General features: G+C 40.4%; 1 protein-coding gene across 1 annotated transcript in view; it reads right to left on the bottom strand.

Moving 5' to 3' along the window:
* clcn7 (chloride channel 7) overlaps window positions 1-15850 on the bottom strand; it is a 92123-nt gene that overhangs the window by 11802 nt on the left and 64471 nt on the right. The window contains exons 17-21 of the mRNA XM_072481293.1: window positions 10641-10810; window positions 9517-9568; window positions 7342-7469; window positions 3580-3665; window positions 281-404 (exon numbers count right to left, since the gene is read on the bottom strand). Coding sequence (XP_072337394.1) covers window positions 281-404; window positions 3580-3665; window positions 7342-7469; window positions 9517-9568; window positions 10641-10810 — 560 coding nt within the window. The remainder of the gene's footprint in view (window positions 1-280; window positions 405-3579; window positions 3666-7341; window positions 7470-9516; window positions 9569-10640; window positions 10811-15850) is intronic.

Here is a 15850-nt window from a genome sequence, read left to right as displayed (position 1 = left end):
AATAAGCGATTTTCATTTTTTTTCATTTAGATCCGAAACGTTAACTCACTTTCTCTCCTCAGATTCTGCCAGACCTGCCGAGTTTATCCACATTTTCTGTTTTACTGCAAGACTTGAACAATCTCATAAAACAAATCTCGATTTAACAGATCACAGCTAATGGGGCATGGCTAAATAAAGTAGTTAGTTGATCAACTCCAAAACCATCTTCACCATCAACAATTTTACTTGGTGGGAATTAACAACCACAAATCTATATTTAAAAACATAATCCACATACCTCATGATTCTCATCCACCACTGGAAATCCATTATGATTAGTTGATGTATCACTAAGGATGTCCACTACGCATCCAACCTTCTCTAGCTGTTTGAAGCAAGTTACTGGGTAACTCATTACCTCACTAAAATCAAATGAAATTATTTACTTTTAAAGTATCTTTTGACCATATCCTCTTAATGTATGCAACATGTCCCTGTATCAGAAATCATGTCACAATTTTACGATACACTCTAAACTGGTATAAGATTTTAAGCAGCCAAAAATGGATTTCAAAACAAATGAAATGTTAAAAGTTCATAATTTTTTCAATTCACTGAATCTCTTAATTTTGGGGGGAAAAATGGCTTGATGGATTGAATACAGTCAAGCCTGCGTAGAACTCTATTCATGAAGGGTTTAAATAGGGCAAATAAAGTAAACTTTTTCCAATAGCTGAAGAGTCAATAACCAGAGGGTACAGATTTAAAGTGATTGGAAAGAGAAAAAGATTCCTTCTGAGGAAAAACCTGTTTACACTCCATGGTTAGAGTTTGGAATGCACTGCCTGACAAACTGGTAGATACAGATTCAGTAGTAGCCATCCAAAGAGCTGGCATAAATAATTGGAAGGGAAAAAATGCAGGGATATTGGGAAAGAACAGAGAAATGGTACTAAATAAGCAGCTTTGCCAAAGAGCCCAGGAGGACCCTTTTGAGCAGTGCTATTTTATGATCCAAGCAGCCAATTCGGCAAAGATCAAACCTTTGAGTGGAATTTGTGAAGATAGTACAATTTCTTCACTTGTGTGCTTTCAACAAGGCAAAATTGCATGTGTTTTTCAAAATGGCCGTCATAAATTAAATTCTGCTTTTATTACATGGACTTCCAAGAGTTTTATTGGTGTGTTGGGGAATTGTACTCACACCCTAATGACAAATGTCAAGCATCTGAGTGAAACAGAATTTTGAAGCAAAATAAATGTTGTTAGCAATATATGGAAGGGCAATGGTTCAAGAAGGCAGCTCACAGCCATTCTTTGAAAAGCAATTCGGGACAAGAAACATTTCATGCATGGAGTCAGCTAATACATTTTCTGCAGCATTTTGGATTGCAAAATGCATGTTACTTAGCTCGTTAAGCAGCATTAATTTATGCCCTAAGCAACAGGTTTACTGTTAAACCGTGTGGGTTTTGCCTATAATAAGTGGCTAAGTCTGCAGTTTATGACAACATGACAGAATACAAAAAACTGTGCAAGTGTGTTATGAACTGCGTAGTCAGGCAATATGAATTTGTTATTCAGATCCACAATATCTGAACTAACCCAAGACAATTGTGGTGTGGGATCTTGCTATTTTCTACAGTAGTAAAAAAGTGCTAACTATAGTTTCTCACAGGCACCAAAATATACTTGTTGATGCTTATCTAATAAGGGAGTCAAAATCTGTTGAGTTTTATATAAAATGGGATAAAAAAAATAAAATCCTATCAGAGAAATCCTTCATCCTTGAGAAATCTCTTTGATCAGTTGTATTTTAGGTTCATGCTGATCAAAAGCACCCAAACAGTTCATCAATGTTTTTATTATATTTGATGATATTTGGTTTAGCTCAGTGGGCTAGACAGCTGGTTTGTGATGCAGAACAAGACCAGCAGTGCGGGTTCAATTCCCGTACCAGCTTACCCAAACAGGCGCCGGAATGTGACGACTAGGGGCTTTTCACAGTAACTTTGTACTTGTGACAATAAAACATTATTATTAGTCACACCCCAGCTGGCCATCAACCAGAAGTAGCCTTCCACAGGCCCTCAAATACTCTCCCCCATCTGAGAAGGAAAGTTCATACAAACCAGATATAGATGTGTTATAACATCATGAACAAGAACATACAAGTGCAATGTGTGCTCATAAACACACACAAAAGTGGGACCTTTGATTTAAGAAGTTATGTAAAACGTTGTAAAATCTGTTCAACTAGTTTCAAATTCTATTTTTGCTAACATATAACTGGAAATTCAGAGCAGGAATAAATTTGGAACAAATCCAGCTTTGCATCAGCTAAAATTTGGTGTCAGGAAAGAGCCAAACACAACCCAGCATGATCACAGGGCAGATTTCTCAGAGGCCAAAACTGCCACTGACAGAAAAACAAAAGCATATCTACTTTCTCCATTTAAAGTTCAATTCCCAGGAACTGCACGTTACAAATCGCATCCTCCTACAATTTCATGCGGATTTTAATCAAAACAAAAAGCAAGAATTTTGGGAGAAAAGGGATTTCATGTCAACCTCAGTCATCCCAGTTAAATTTATAGCGAACCATAGAATCCTTACAGTGCAGGAGGCCATTCGGCCCATCGACTCTGAACCGACCCTCTGAAAGAGCACCCTACCCACGTAATCTTCTGTTGTCTGTCCTGCCAGTGGGACAGGACATACCGAGGGATGGTGGTAGTTGTGGCTGGGACGTTATCTAAAGGTTTGATTCCATGAGTATGACTATGTCAGGCTGTTGCTTGACTAGTCTGTGTGACAGCTGTCCCACTTTTGGCACATGCCCCCAGATGTTAGTAAGGAGGACTTTGCAGGGTCAACAGGGCTGGGTTCATCGTCGTCATTTCCAGTGCCTAGGTTGATGCTGGGTAGTCAGTCCAGTTTCTTTCCCTTTTACCTCCTTTGTAGTGGTTTGATACAATTGAGTGGCTTGCTAGGCGATTAGGGCAGTTAGGAGTCAACCACATTGCTGTGGACCTGGAGTCACATGTAGGCCAGACCAGGTGAGGACTGCGGATGTCCTTTCCTCAACAACATTAGTGAGCCAGCTGGGCTTTTCATAGATATCATTAGACTTTTAATTGCAGGTGTTTATTGGATTCAGTTTCCACCATCTGCTGTGGCGGGATTCAAACCTGGGTCCCCAGAGTATCACCAGTCCAGTGACAATACCACTACGTCACAGCCTCCTCTTAATGGCATCGAATAGTCTGAGAGAAATACTAGTTAAAGAAGCAAAAGTTGTAAACATACTGTTCTGCAACTCCAATAACTATTCGATAAGCATCTCTGCTCCTGGCTGCTGCCTACTCTGTCACTCGCAATGACTTAACGGGGTAAAACACCAGAACTGCACATGCACGGCATTGGCAACAAATACAACCGTGATGTAATTTGAAACAACAGGGAAGAGGGGTAGGTCTTGGAATGAGGAACAGCAAGGATGTGTGTCATTATATAAACCATGACAATTGATACAAGTTTCTCAATTCATGATGTAGGAGCCAATCTTACTGTACTGGACAAAATGATCATTCTTACCGTGCAGTTAAAGCATGAGATTTTTCAGGGGGCTCCCAACCAAGGAAAGGTACACTCTGCAGCTTAATGTGGATATCATACAGTCCCTAAAATCAAAAATAATTTAACCATTAACGTTTAAGACTTCAGTAATCCCAATTTCTGAATTATATTGATATAGTTGAAATGTAAGTAATTCAACAACATATTGAAATGTCTTACTACATACATAGATCATTGGACCGGTCCAGAGTTTGACATAAATCCCTAACACATTCTTCCAAAGGTGACCTTTTGAAGCCCTCGAGCACCAAGGCCAGTACTGACAATAAAAATGCAATTTTTATGTTTACTCAGATTTTAATTGTTGTTACTAATTCAAAACATCTTCAGTGAAATTTTGGGATATTTAAGTAGTTTTTCATTCTGTTAGTGAATGAGGAAAGTGGACAGGGTGGCAGGGGGAAAGGTGGTGAGGTCAGGACAGGAGATTTGGAGGGTCAGGTGGGGAGGGGAAAAAGGTCAAGTTGGTCAGGATGGAGTTGGAGAATCGGCAGGGATGAGTTATATAGTTACCCACGAGTTAAACGTGATTTCTTTCCCGTCTAACATTTCCTGGGTAACTATCCATGTAATTAAGTCGCCTCAGAGTTGGAAAAATTTTCCAGAGAGTTCTGTAACAGGGAAATTGCCTGGGAAATTCCAACTTCCAATGGGCAAGTCACGATTTGGTAATTTCAAGGGCTTCCCCAGTGCATCTTCCAAGATACGAACAACTGGAGACTGGAAGATCTTGGCCAAAGTAATATGAAAAAAATCAGCCTAGCTCTAACAGCCAGAAAGTGTGAATTAATTAGCCAAATACCATGCTCATTTAAAGCAAAGCGTTACGCTAAAAAATGTACAACCGATTTTCTGAATGAAATAAAAATGGTTATAAGTTAAAATAGCAAACATGTTGTTATTCCCACTCATGAATGAACATAAAGGCCACAGGCTAAGCAATGCAGCCCAAGTTGCTAAACATATTGTTACAATGGCAAACTATACTGAAAACTGAGCTAAGCAGCTATGATTTATCAAGCACTTAAAGACAAAGCTGTGCATTCTCTTAATAGAAAGAGATTAATGTTCTCAAAACAGAACTAATTTAAGATATGTATGGTATTTTCAAATATGATATTGATTTTCATGCACTTGTTAATATTGGGTTAAGTATCGAATCCATATTAATCCTCGAGTGCAATTCAACACTTGGCAGATTGAACCAATAAAAAACATTGTTCTCAGATTAAAGTGCAGAACAGAAATTCTTTTCCATTGGTCTGTTCACAGTTTAAAAATAAATCACATTAATTTTTAAATGTTCATGTCCCAATCCTTAAATGGTAAACACAACGAAGCAGGATAGAAATAGACATTTTATTTGTGGCCATATACACAGCACCACTATTTATTCAGCAGGGTGAAAGTCAAGACCAGTTCTAATTTAGTCCGATTTTGCGGTCATATCTTGTACTTGACTCAGCTGCCTCTGTTGAGAGAATCTTTACGTTGGTAAGGATTTTTTAAAAAGGTAACAAAGGGGCATGAGTGAGGATTTCAGCTGCAGATAAGATGAGAAGCGAAAAGTTGGCAATGATATAGAGTTGGAGAAAGTTGGTGATGGCAAAAAATGTGACCAGACGCTGGTCTGAGTCAAATATGACACCAAAGCTGTGAACAGACTAATTTGGTTTCAGACCATTGGCAGGGAGAGGGATGGAGTTGGTAGCTAAGGAACAGGGTTTGGGGCAGGGATCAAAAACTATAGCTTGTCTTTCCAATATTTAAATGGAGGAAGTTTCTGCTCATCCAGTACTGCATGTCTGATAAGCAGTCTAACAATTAGAAAGAATGGCGGTGAGGTAGAGCCGGGTATCGTCAGCATAAGAGAAAACTAACGCTGCATTTTTGAATGACGTTGTTAAGGGGCAGCATAGAGGTCAGAAATAGAAGTAGTACAAGGATAGATCCTTGGGACCAGAGATAAAACTGAGGGTGCAGAAAGAGAAGATATTGCAAGTGATTCTCTGGATATGATTAAATAGATAATAGAACCACACGGGAGCTGGATGGACGCGGAGAGGCAGTGTTAGAGGATAATGTGGTCAGCCATGTCACAGACTGAAGAGAATTCAAGAAGGATGGGGAAAGCTACTTTACCTTTGTCACAATCACCCAGCATGTCATTTATGACCAGCTGTTTTGACACTGGGTCAGCAGCAGATTTGTGATTTGAAGGATTCGAACATTGTTTCTGGGAAAAGAGGGGCACAGATTTGGAAAGCAAAAATATGTTCAAGGATATTGGAGTGGAAAGGGAGGTTGGAGATGGGGTAGCAGTTGCAAAGGCGTTGGGGGTCAAGGGTTGTTTTTTCTTTGCGATGCGTTGATAGCAAATCTGAACTGCAAGAGTATGATGAAACAACATATCCAACTGGTTAATTTGCTCTGTTCCCAAATTCGCAATTTAGGGAAACTGGGAAATTCAACGACTATGTCAGCAATTAAAACAACTTACGCTGTCACAAAATTCATCTTTACCTCTTGTGTCTCTGTGTGCTAAATTGGCAGTCTGTGGAGATTGTGACATTTAATGTACAGAATGCTCCCATGCTTGTTACATTTGTTCCTACCTAGTAACAAAGGTGGGACCCTCTTGGAGTATTGTGATAGGTCATCAGACCAGTCTACGGGTCAGTGAACCACAGAGGCAGTCAATTTCATGGGGTTAACCAGCAAGCGTGACAGAGACAGGCACAGGCAGAAGTCCCAGTTAAGTTAAAGAAAAATTATGGGAAGCAAACTTTAAGTAAAGAGAGCTGTTGGGGCAAAGGTATCCTTATGGAGCTGTGGTATTCTGCTTGGCACAGCCGAAAACCTGAAAATGTGCTTGAAAGGCGAAGTTCGAGTGTACTCGAGAACAGGGGAAAGGAATCTCGGAAGGTGAAATTGAAACCATGTGAGGTGGGTCACTGTTGAAGCTGTCCGAGTGGGAATGACTTTGGGGAGAATTCCAAGGAGAGATTCATAGAATTATTTTTTTTACACAGCAGAAGGCCATTCAGCCCATCGAGTCTACACTGACCCTTGGAAAGAGCACCCTACTTAAGATCAAGCCTCCAGCTTTTCCCCGTAATCCAGTAACCTCACATAAACCTTTGGACACGAAGGGGCAATTTAGCATGGCCAATCTACCTAACCTGCACATCCTTGGATTGTGGGAGGAAACTCCGGAGCACCTGGAGGAAACCCACACAGAAACTCCACAGACAGTCTTACCAACCATCTTTCTTTTGGGGGTGTGCGTATAGTCTATCCAAGGATCCTCCTGAAGGGCAACTAGGGAAGGGCAATAAATGCTAGCCTAACCAGCGATGCCCATATCCCATAAATTAATTTTTTTTAAAAAGGGAGCACATCTGGGATTTTGAATCCACAGACAAATGAAAGTTCCAATACTTACTGAGATTAAGGTTGATGAGCTTTGATTGGTGAATTTTACTATACTGATTGAAAAGCAGAATGGCTGTATCAATGCCTAAAACTTTTCTGGAAAGGGAAGACTCATCCCTGAGTGACTTGCGGCAATTAACCAAGGCTGGGTTAATTGCACTAGCAGAAAAATCAGCAAGGGCTAGGAAAGCAGAAATAATTGAGGTAGTAGCACAGCATCTGAAGAAAAGGTTAATCCAGATTTTTTTTCATAAAATGGCTACATTTTCACCATTTAACAGGCACCTCAATGCAGAAGTCCCCAACTATTTTGGCAGTCATCAGCACCACCATGACGGGAAGACCATATGTCACATTTCCAGTCGCCTCCATGATAATGACCGTCAGGCTCAGTGTCATCCGTACAATACCTCCTGCAAATGGAATGTAATAGACCACAAGTTCAGCTACATCTGATAGATGATGACAGTTAATGTGCATGTAGATACTCAAAATACACAAACTATCTTGCTTGGCTCCCAACTCGCTCACATGCCAGATCAATATATCATGAATCTGGATTTTTCATTTACATAGTAGTCAATATGTTTTGTTGAAACAAATGTAATAAGACCCAAGTCGCACATAATGTAAGAAACTTCCTCAGAGTTAAACAGTTCAACTTTTAACTGTTTCCTTTCTTCCCCCATCATAAATAATTAGGAATCTGATTAGTTTCTACAACAGTGCTAAACTCTTTTCATATTAACAATTGCTTGCTCTGTTCTATCAAAACAACTGTAGGTGGTGGTTGCTATTCCAACTTATAAACAAGATACAAGGAGCGGGGGGGGGGGGCTGACAGAGAAGGAGAGAAGGGATGTGTGTAAAATTTGTACATAAGAAACATCGTACCTTGTAAATATTATGTGCTTTATATGTTAAACTGTTGAAATTGGAAAATGCCAATAAAAAATATTTTTTTCAAAATAAACAAGATACATAAAATGAAGTGCTGCAAAACTAACACAATTCAACTGAATCCCACAACCTTAATTTCCTGGATCAGCATCATTTTCTGCAAATTTCAGGCATCAGGATTGTTTCTGATTGGGAGCTCGCCCACAGCGGAAGGAAATGGCATATTGCAATTGAATTTAAAGACCATCAAAAGAAAGTGGCAAACACCACGACAACTACTTCTGAGCCATAGAAAATGTCGACTAAATAAGAGGGCAAAGAGTTCCCAGCTTCTTAGTGTATTTATTTGACTTTCTCCGTCAATATTCCCACAGCTAAATCTAAGTCACATACACAATCACTAAAATTAATGACGAGGGTTAGTTAAAAAGCAAACTGAACACTCGCGTTCATTTCTAGAAGGTTGGAACCGAAAAGCAGAGGATTTGTGTTAAACATGAATAGAACCTTTGTTAAATCATTAAAGTGCTATGAACTGTTCTGGTCTTCATATTATAAAAGGAGATTGGGAATGGAGAAGGTGAAAAAAATAAAAAAAGTAGAATGATACAAGATTGGAGAGGTTGCATCTATCAGGGAAGATCTTCTGGAAAAAAGACCGAAAGGTGACCTGATCGAAGTCTTTTAAGATTAGGAAAAGTTTGATAGGGTAGTGGTAGGATAGTAGTAGAATAGATATCTCCACTTTGGGCAAAGTCAGAACTTGGAGCCAGAAATATAAGATAGTTGCAAACAAACCGAGTTGAAGAAAAATCTCTTTACCAGAGAACAGTTGTAATTGGGAACTCAACATCACAAGGAAGAATTGAGGCAAATAGCAAAGATGCATTTTAAAGAGAAACTGGATTGTCACATGAGAGAGAGAGAGAAATACAAGGATACGTTGATGGGGTTAGATGAAAATTGGTGGGAGGGGGCATGTAGTTAAGAAATAAAGAGCAGGCCATTCAGTCCCTTTCGCTTGCTCCACTATTCAATAAAATCCTGGCTAATCTGAACATGGCCTCAACTCCACTTTCCTGCCTGGCCCCCCGCACATCCCGTGACCCCCTTATATAGAGCATAAAAGCTGACATGAACCTGAAGGGCTAACTGGCTTGTTTCCGTGTTATATAGTTAAATCACATTTACAGAATTGAAGCCGATCTAAATCATTTAAAATTAACTGCAACAATTAGCTTTTTGTTCAAAGATATGTAGGGAACAAAAGCATCAAAATCATTTCCTCCATCTAATGCAAGCTCTAGGCTTTCTTTATAGTAGCAGGTTACATAAAATGTGGTAGTTTGGGATTATAGAAAATTCCTCCACAATGAATTTATTGCCAATATTCCTACCCAGATCACAGCAATAGGGAATTGTTTGAAGACTGCAGTGCTGTTATAGAAATTACTTTTCAGCATAGGAAATACAACAGGAAATTATCTAATATCCCAAGACTGTTAGTCTGGAAATTCTAACTTTCCAGTATGTAGATCACTGGTCATGTACCACACTCACCAAGTTGAGCTGCTGCTCCCATTAGAGCGTATTTGCCTGGATCAGGCCAAGTCTGTGGAATGCAACAGAAAGTAAACATTTTAAAACGAGCACAAAAGCCCAACATAAACTGCAGTTAGCTATAATTATGAAATTTATTGTTACTGATTGAAAATATCAGTGAGCACATGCAATACAGCAGTGCGCTCATCAGGGACCCATGAATATCTGGGACCACATGCTAAAGGTGAATGATGGTGGAATAGGGGTCACAGAGTGGGTGGTCATGGGAGGGCAGTCAGAAGCAAAAGGGGGTGACTTTCAGTGGTTTCCCAATGCTGGTGCCCTGATCAGGCATAGAATGTCTAATAACGAGGAAAGCCCACCCAGCCGGGTGAGCATGGTGGCGCAATGGTTAGTACTGCTGCCTCACAGCTCCAGGGTCCCGGGTTCAATTCCGGCCTCAGATGACTGTCTGTGTGGAGTTTGCACTTTCTCCCCGTGGGTTTCCTCTGGGTGCTCCAGTTTTCTCCCACAGTCCAAAGATGTGCAGGTTAGGTGGATTGGTCATGTTAAATTGTCCCATAGTGTAGTAAAGGTTAAGTGGGGTTACTGGGTTACGGGGTTAGGGTGGAGGTGTGGGCTTAAGTAGGGTGCTCTCTCCAAAGGCTGGTGCCAAATTGCCTCCTTCTGCACTGTAAATTGTATAACTCCATCCCCCCAGGAGGCTACTGGCTAACCCAACAGAGTTTGCCATGTAACCTTTCAAGGGGGTGGGAAAACCGTGCAGCGCTATTTAAATCCCTGGCTCCCACTGTAATGGGCTGCATTAAATACAGCCCAATCGGCTCAGTCCTATGTGAAGGATTTCTTCAATTCATTGATAAAGGGGAAGCAAGAACTATTCTTCACCAGAAACCCGGATAACAAATCAATGAATAAACATATCATGAACAATAACCAATTTTTTATTTCATGTTGGAAAGACAAAGCATTAAGTATTAGATATTTGTTTGTTGGAAAAGCTGGATATGCACAAGTAATTAAAAATTTAACATGTTGGGTTTTCCATTTGAACTACCCTTCAGAAAATACCAAAACACCAAGAATTTCGCTATCATTCAAGGTTATGAAAAAATACTCACAGCGTCTGGCGTAATGTTGGAAAGGAATATTCCAAACAATCTTCCCCATGCAGCTCCAATCAGTAAAGATGGAATGAAGATTCCACTGGACACTGCTAAACCATATGTCCAACAGGCAAGGAAAAAGTAACTTAAAGTGAATAAGCCAAGAGTCAGAGGATTGTATGAGCCTGCAAGAAATAGATCATACTGATCAAGCAAATACTGTTGAGCATCAGCAAATCACATTGTGTGTTGCAGTATTCAGTTTTCTTTTTCATTTTCAACATCAAATTAACCTGCCTCTTTTAAACTCAGGAAACTTCCCCCTCTCGCCCACATAAATGGTTATGGTAAGAAATCAGAAGTGAAGATAAAGCAAAAACAGAATAGCATCTAAAATTAACTAATTCAATTTTGAGGGATTTGTGGAAAGGAGAAGTTACAGCTTCTTCCACCATCCGAAAAGGTGATGGAAAAATCAAGATTTATGATCTAACATATGGGGGCACAAAGAGACAGGGTGAGTAAGCGAAGAAGACAACTAGAGGAAGGAAATAGGTAGTTGAAAGCCTATGTCCTGTTGCCTTGTCAACTTAGTTGCCAGATTCTGTTTATTATTTAATGGCAATTTGTTCCATATATTACCATGCCTGGAACTTGCTTCGAAGATGATCATATTATCTGTCCGTATGTTTCAGACACTGAGTCGTTATGTTCAAAAGCCGATCCATATCTTCACGTTCCTCCTTACAACCCACTACTTTAACCAAGTTTTTGGTCACCTTTTCTCTTATCTGTTTGTTTGCCTCAGCATTCTTTTTATAAATTACACCATGGAGTGTTTTCTACATTAAAAAGTCACTATATAAATGCTAGCTGTTGTAGTTAGTCTTTAAAGTCCGCAATGAAGATTTAAAAATGTTGGTGTCCTTCAGTGACTGATGTTTAGGATCATGAAGATGACGTGGGCCATTTTCCAAGACCATATTTTTATCTCACCCATTTTCGAAGACCATATTTTTATCTCATCTCATCAAACATTCTTCATTTATGAAACTGTATTATTGGACTGTTTGGCACCGTTTAACATTTATTGGACTGTTTTATTGGACTGATTGGCACCGTTTATAATGTGCCCACAATGCAGAAGGGGACACCCGGATGGACATTCGTTTAAATCCCCTTCTGCACAGCTGGGAGACCTTTAATTCGAAATTGATGGAAGACACTTGTTCTGCCCAGCAACAGCACAAAGCTGCATCTTAATGATGGAAGACACTTGTTCTGCCCAGCAACAGCACAAAGCTGCATCTTAATGATGGAAGACACTTGTTCTGCCCAGCAACAGCACGAAGCTGCATCTTAATGATGGAAGACACTTGTTCTGCCCAGCAACAGCACGAAGCTGCATCTTAAAATGGCCCCATGGCCAGGAGATCGGGATATCTGCGAGTCAAGACCCTGGCAGTGGGATATATGGCACAACTGTATTGCAAAGACTTATGAAAGAATGAAATAATATATTAATAAAATGGCCAAGGCAGGCAAAGAAACCAGAATAGAAGGAATAAAAGAAATGTATAGATTAGATTAGCGTCCCCTACACACACAGCAGGACAAAGATGACATTAACACCTCATCTAGCAAACACAGAAACAAAAGCATAGCACAGCCACAGACATCGGAGGTCGATTTAGTTAAGGAGACACATCAGGGCGATAATGGAAAACACATTAGAGAAGGGAGGGACACTGGAGCGAGCACAGATAATCTCATCAACACGGACACACCATACAGATGCAAATTGACAAGGGAGGGACACCGGAGCAAGCACAGATAATCTCATCAACACGGACACACACCACACAGATGCAAATTGACAAAGATGCATATTCTCAGTTTAAACCTGTCTGAGAGATCTAAATCAAAACTACCCTTTAACTATTATGTATGAGCAAATGTTCCCGCTCGAATTTGGATTCCTGTAAAAATCCAGAGCGAATGTGTAATTGTCGAGATCAACGTGGCCAAGCCACTGTTTCTGAGCTGGCTGCGTGGGTCTCCCTGAAGGCTTCAGTAATTGTACAATAAAGAGCAACGCTTTGAACCTTGCCTTGAGACTCGGACTCTTGAATGCACTGGTACAAGGGATTTTTCCCTACAAGGCAGATCCTGATAGGTTGGAGAGCAACCTCTCCATCCTGTGCCCTGGTGTGGTGGGGGGACCTGTTGGAATTCTTGACTCTTGAGAAGGTTAAGTTTGAACTGAGGGGAAGGATGGAGGGGTTCTACAATTCATGGGCATTATTCATTATGCACTTTCAAGAACTGGATAACATCGAACATTAGCTGAGGCGGGTGGGTGGGAGGTTGGGGGGGAGGGGGGGCTGTGTGTGTTAATGGCGACTATGGGGGATCCCCAATTCCTTTTTGTCATTTGTTTGTGTGAACATGCGGGCTAATGTTTGGGGTTTGGTGGGAGGATGGGATCATTGTTATTGATATGGGGATTGACATATTTGTTACTGATTATTGTTTATTGTTGGTGGGTGTAAATTTGGGAGAAAATGTGAAAAAGGAGAATAAAAAATATATATATTTTTTAAATGAAGGCAAGTTGAAAACAATTAATTTATATATCCGTGATTCTGTGAATTTATATATTTGAAGTAGATTCAGATATACTGTATTGCCCAAAAGTGATCCATTGATAGAGGAAGTATTCAGTGTTCAAATATCTTTAGCATTGGAGAGCACTAATAGCATAAATTATACCCTTAACAGCTGAAGCATGTCGAAAACAATGATGCGAAGATCACTCAGGACAGCATTACAAGGTAGTTGATGCCCATTTTAAAATTTTTCATCACTTTAATAGGACATACTAATTATTGTTTCTATGTATTCAACATAATTTCCTTTATAATCTTATTCATATAATTGTGCTAATGGGTGAGGTATTGAACACAAAAGCAGGGATGTACTACAGGAACTGTATAAAATGTTGGTTAGGCCACAGCTGGAGTTCTGTGTACAGTTCTGAACACCACAGTACAGGAAGGACATAATTGCTCTTGAGAGTGTGTAGAGGAGATTTACAAGAATGTTGCCATGGCTTGAAAATTGCAGCTAAGAGGAAAGATTGGATAGGCATTAGTTGTCTTCCTTCGAACAGAGGAGGCTAAGATAATAATAATCATCGCTTATTGTCACAAGTAGGCTTCAATGAAGTTACTGTGAAAAGCTCCTCGTCGCCACATTCTGGCACCTGTTCGGGGAGGCTGGTGCAGGAATTGAACCCATGCTGCTGGCATTGTTCTGCATTACAAGCCAGCTGTTTAGCCCACTGTGCTAAACCAGCCCCATGTGACTTACTTAAGGTATACACAATTATAAGGGTCCTAGACAGGAAAGACCTATTTCCCCTAACTGAGGAGTCAATTACCATGGGGCATAGATTTATGGTGATTGGTGGGGAATTGAGGAAAAACGTTTTCATCCATGGGACAGCATTTCTACACTGCTGAATATATCACAAACCATGATTGTATTCAACCACGTGGCCTGATCCCTTAAAGGGACTTGGTACTTGGTTAAGTACTATGTAGTGATGAATAAACTAGAGTGATTACTGCTGGTTTTTAGACAGAAGCCATTCCATAGAGGCTCAGAAATCGCACAAGATCAAGTCCTGTTTCTGTGAATACAGTTTGACTTGTATGGAATTACAACTGGATTTCCATACATAGCCAAATTTTCTTTGGCTAATAAATGCATCACTACTGTTGTCGCTTGGGGGAAATAAACAAAAGGGATGCAAAATTATCCTCTATCAGGGGATTTGGGGGGGCATGAGGAAAAGAGGGAGAGAGAAAGAAGTGTAAAAAGGAGGGAAAACGCACACTGGTAAAATTCTTTACTTTTAGAAATATCAGGCATAATCGAGAAGCATAATCGAGAATCATTATAAATATGTGATGATAGGTAGCTTCTCTAGTCACTGCTGCTAACACTGGCCTCATTGCACAAGGAAACTACATCCCTAGTCAATGATCCCTCTGAACTGCACAGCCAGGTACCAGAAAGATCCCACGCAGAACCTTCAAATTGCTATGCATGTGCAGCCACGCAAAAAAGTTTAAACAGGACACGCAATTAAACCAATACCAGCGTACTCCAAATAAAAGTACGTTGCTCCTAGTAACAAAAGAATTTGATTCTGCTGGAACGGCAAACAACAAAAATGTATTTTGTTGCAGACTAAACAGATCAGAGCTTATTTCTTTATTTGATCAGAAGCATAGGTTGTTTAATGTCAGAAAGCAGCTTTCTGATGTGTGAAATATTATATCCCATCCTTTCTTTCAAGAATATTTTCCATCAAGTCAACTGCTCAGCATAAGTGCTTTATGGATTTCTTGAAGTAGATTGTGCACATCTAGATGCCTGAACCTGGAATGAACCACCAGCGGAATATAGGTTCCCTGATGGGTGACAATAGCATGCACAAATTGCTAGAATCCAAAGAACCCCTACAATGCAGAAGGAGGCCATTTGGCCCATCGAGTCTGCACCGACCCTCCGAAAGAGCACCCTACAAAGGCCCACTCCCCCACCCTATCCACATAACCAATCACACTGATCATGGCCAATCCACCTACCCTGCACATATTTTTGAACTTTGGGAGGAAACCGGAGCTCCCAGAGGAAACCCATGCAGATATGGGGAGAACATGCAAACTCCACACAGACAGGTCATCCAAGGCCAGAATCAAACCCAAGACCCTGGTGCTGTGAGGCAGCAGTGCTAACCACTGTGTCACCATGACACCTTGTTGCTGCGGATGATGGGGGAAAGATTCCTGGCTCTTGTGTGGTACAAAATCTTTAGATACTGATGATTCTTGTTCGAATGGAAGTTTGCAAAGATGATGTGGAGGATAAACGATTAGTCCTTTTTTGTTACATCTGTGACGACTGGGAGATGTTAAGAAATTGATCGTAGATGTAGTGGGCAATTTAGAGGTTAACAACCAGAGGATAAAACTGCTAGCACTGAGTCAGAGGTTTACGCCCACACCTGGCCTGATTAACATTGTTCCATTCAGACTTAAACTCGTAATGGAAATAAACATGATTCCCCTGTTCAGCTGCAGTGATTCACACAAGGTCCATTGTCCCTTGGGACACTCTTGTCTGACCAGTCATAAGCCTATTACAGAGTCTGA

Source organism: Scyliorhinus torazame, chromosome 17 (assembly GCF_047496885.1).
Source record: "Scyliorhinus torazame isolate Kashiwa2021f chromosome 17, sScyTor2.1, whole genome shotgun sequence".
Lineage (NCBI taxonomy): Eukaryota > Metazoa > Chordata > Chondrichthyes > Carcharhiniformes > Scyliorhinidae > Scyliorhinus > Scyliorhinus torazame.
Note: the sequence above shows the minus strand (reverse complement) of the source record. Positions and strands in the feature narration are given on the sequence as shown.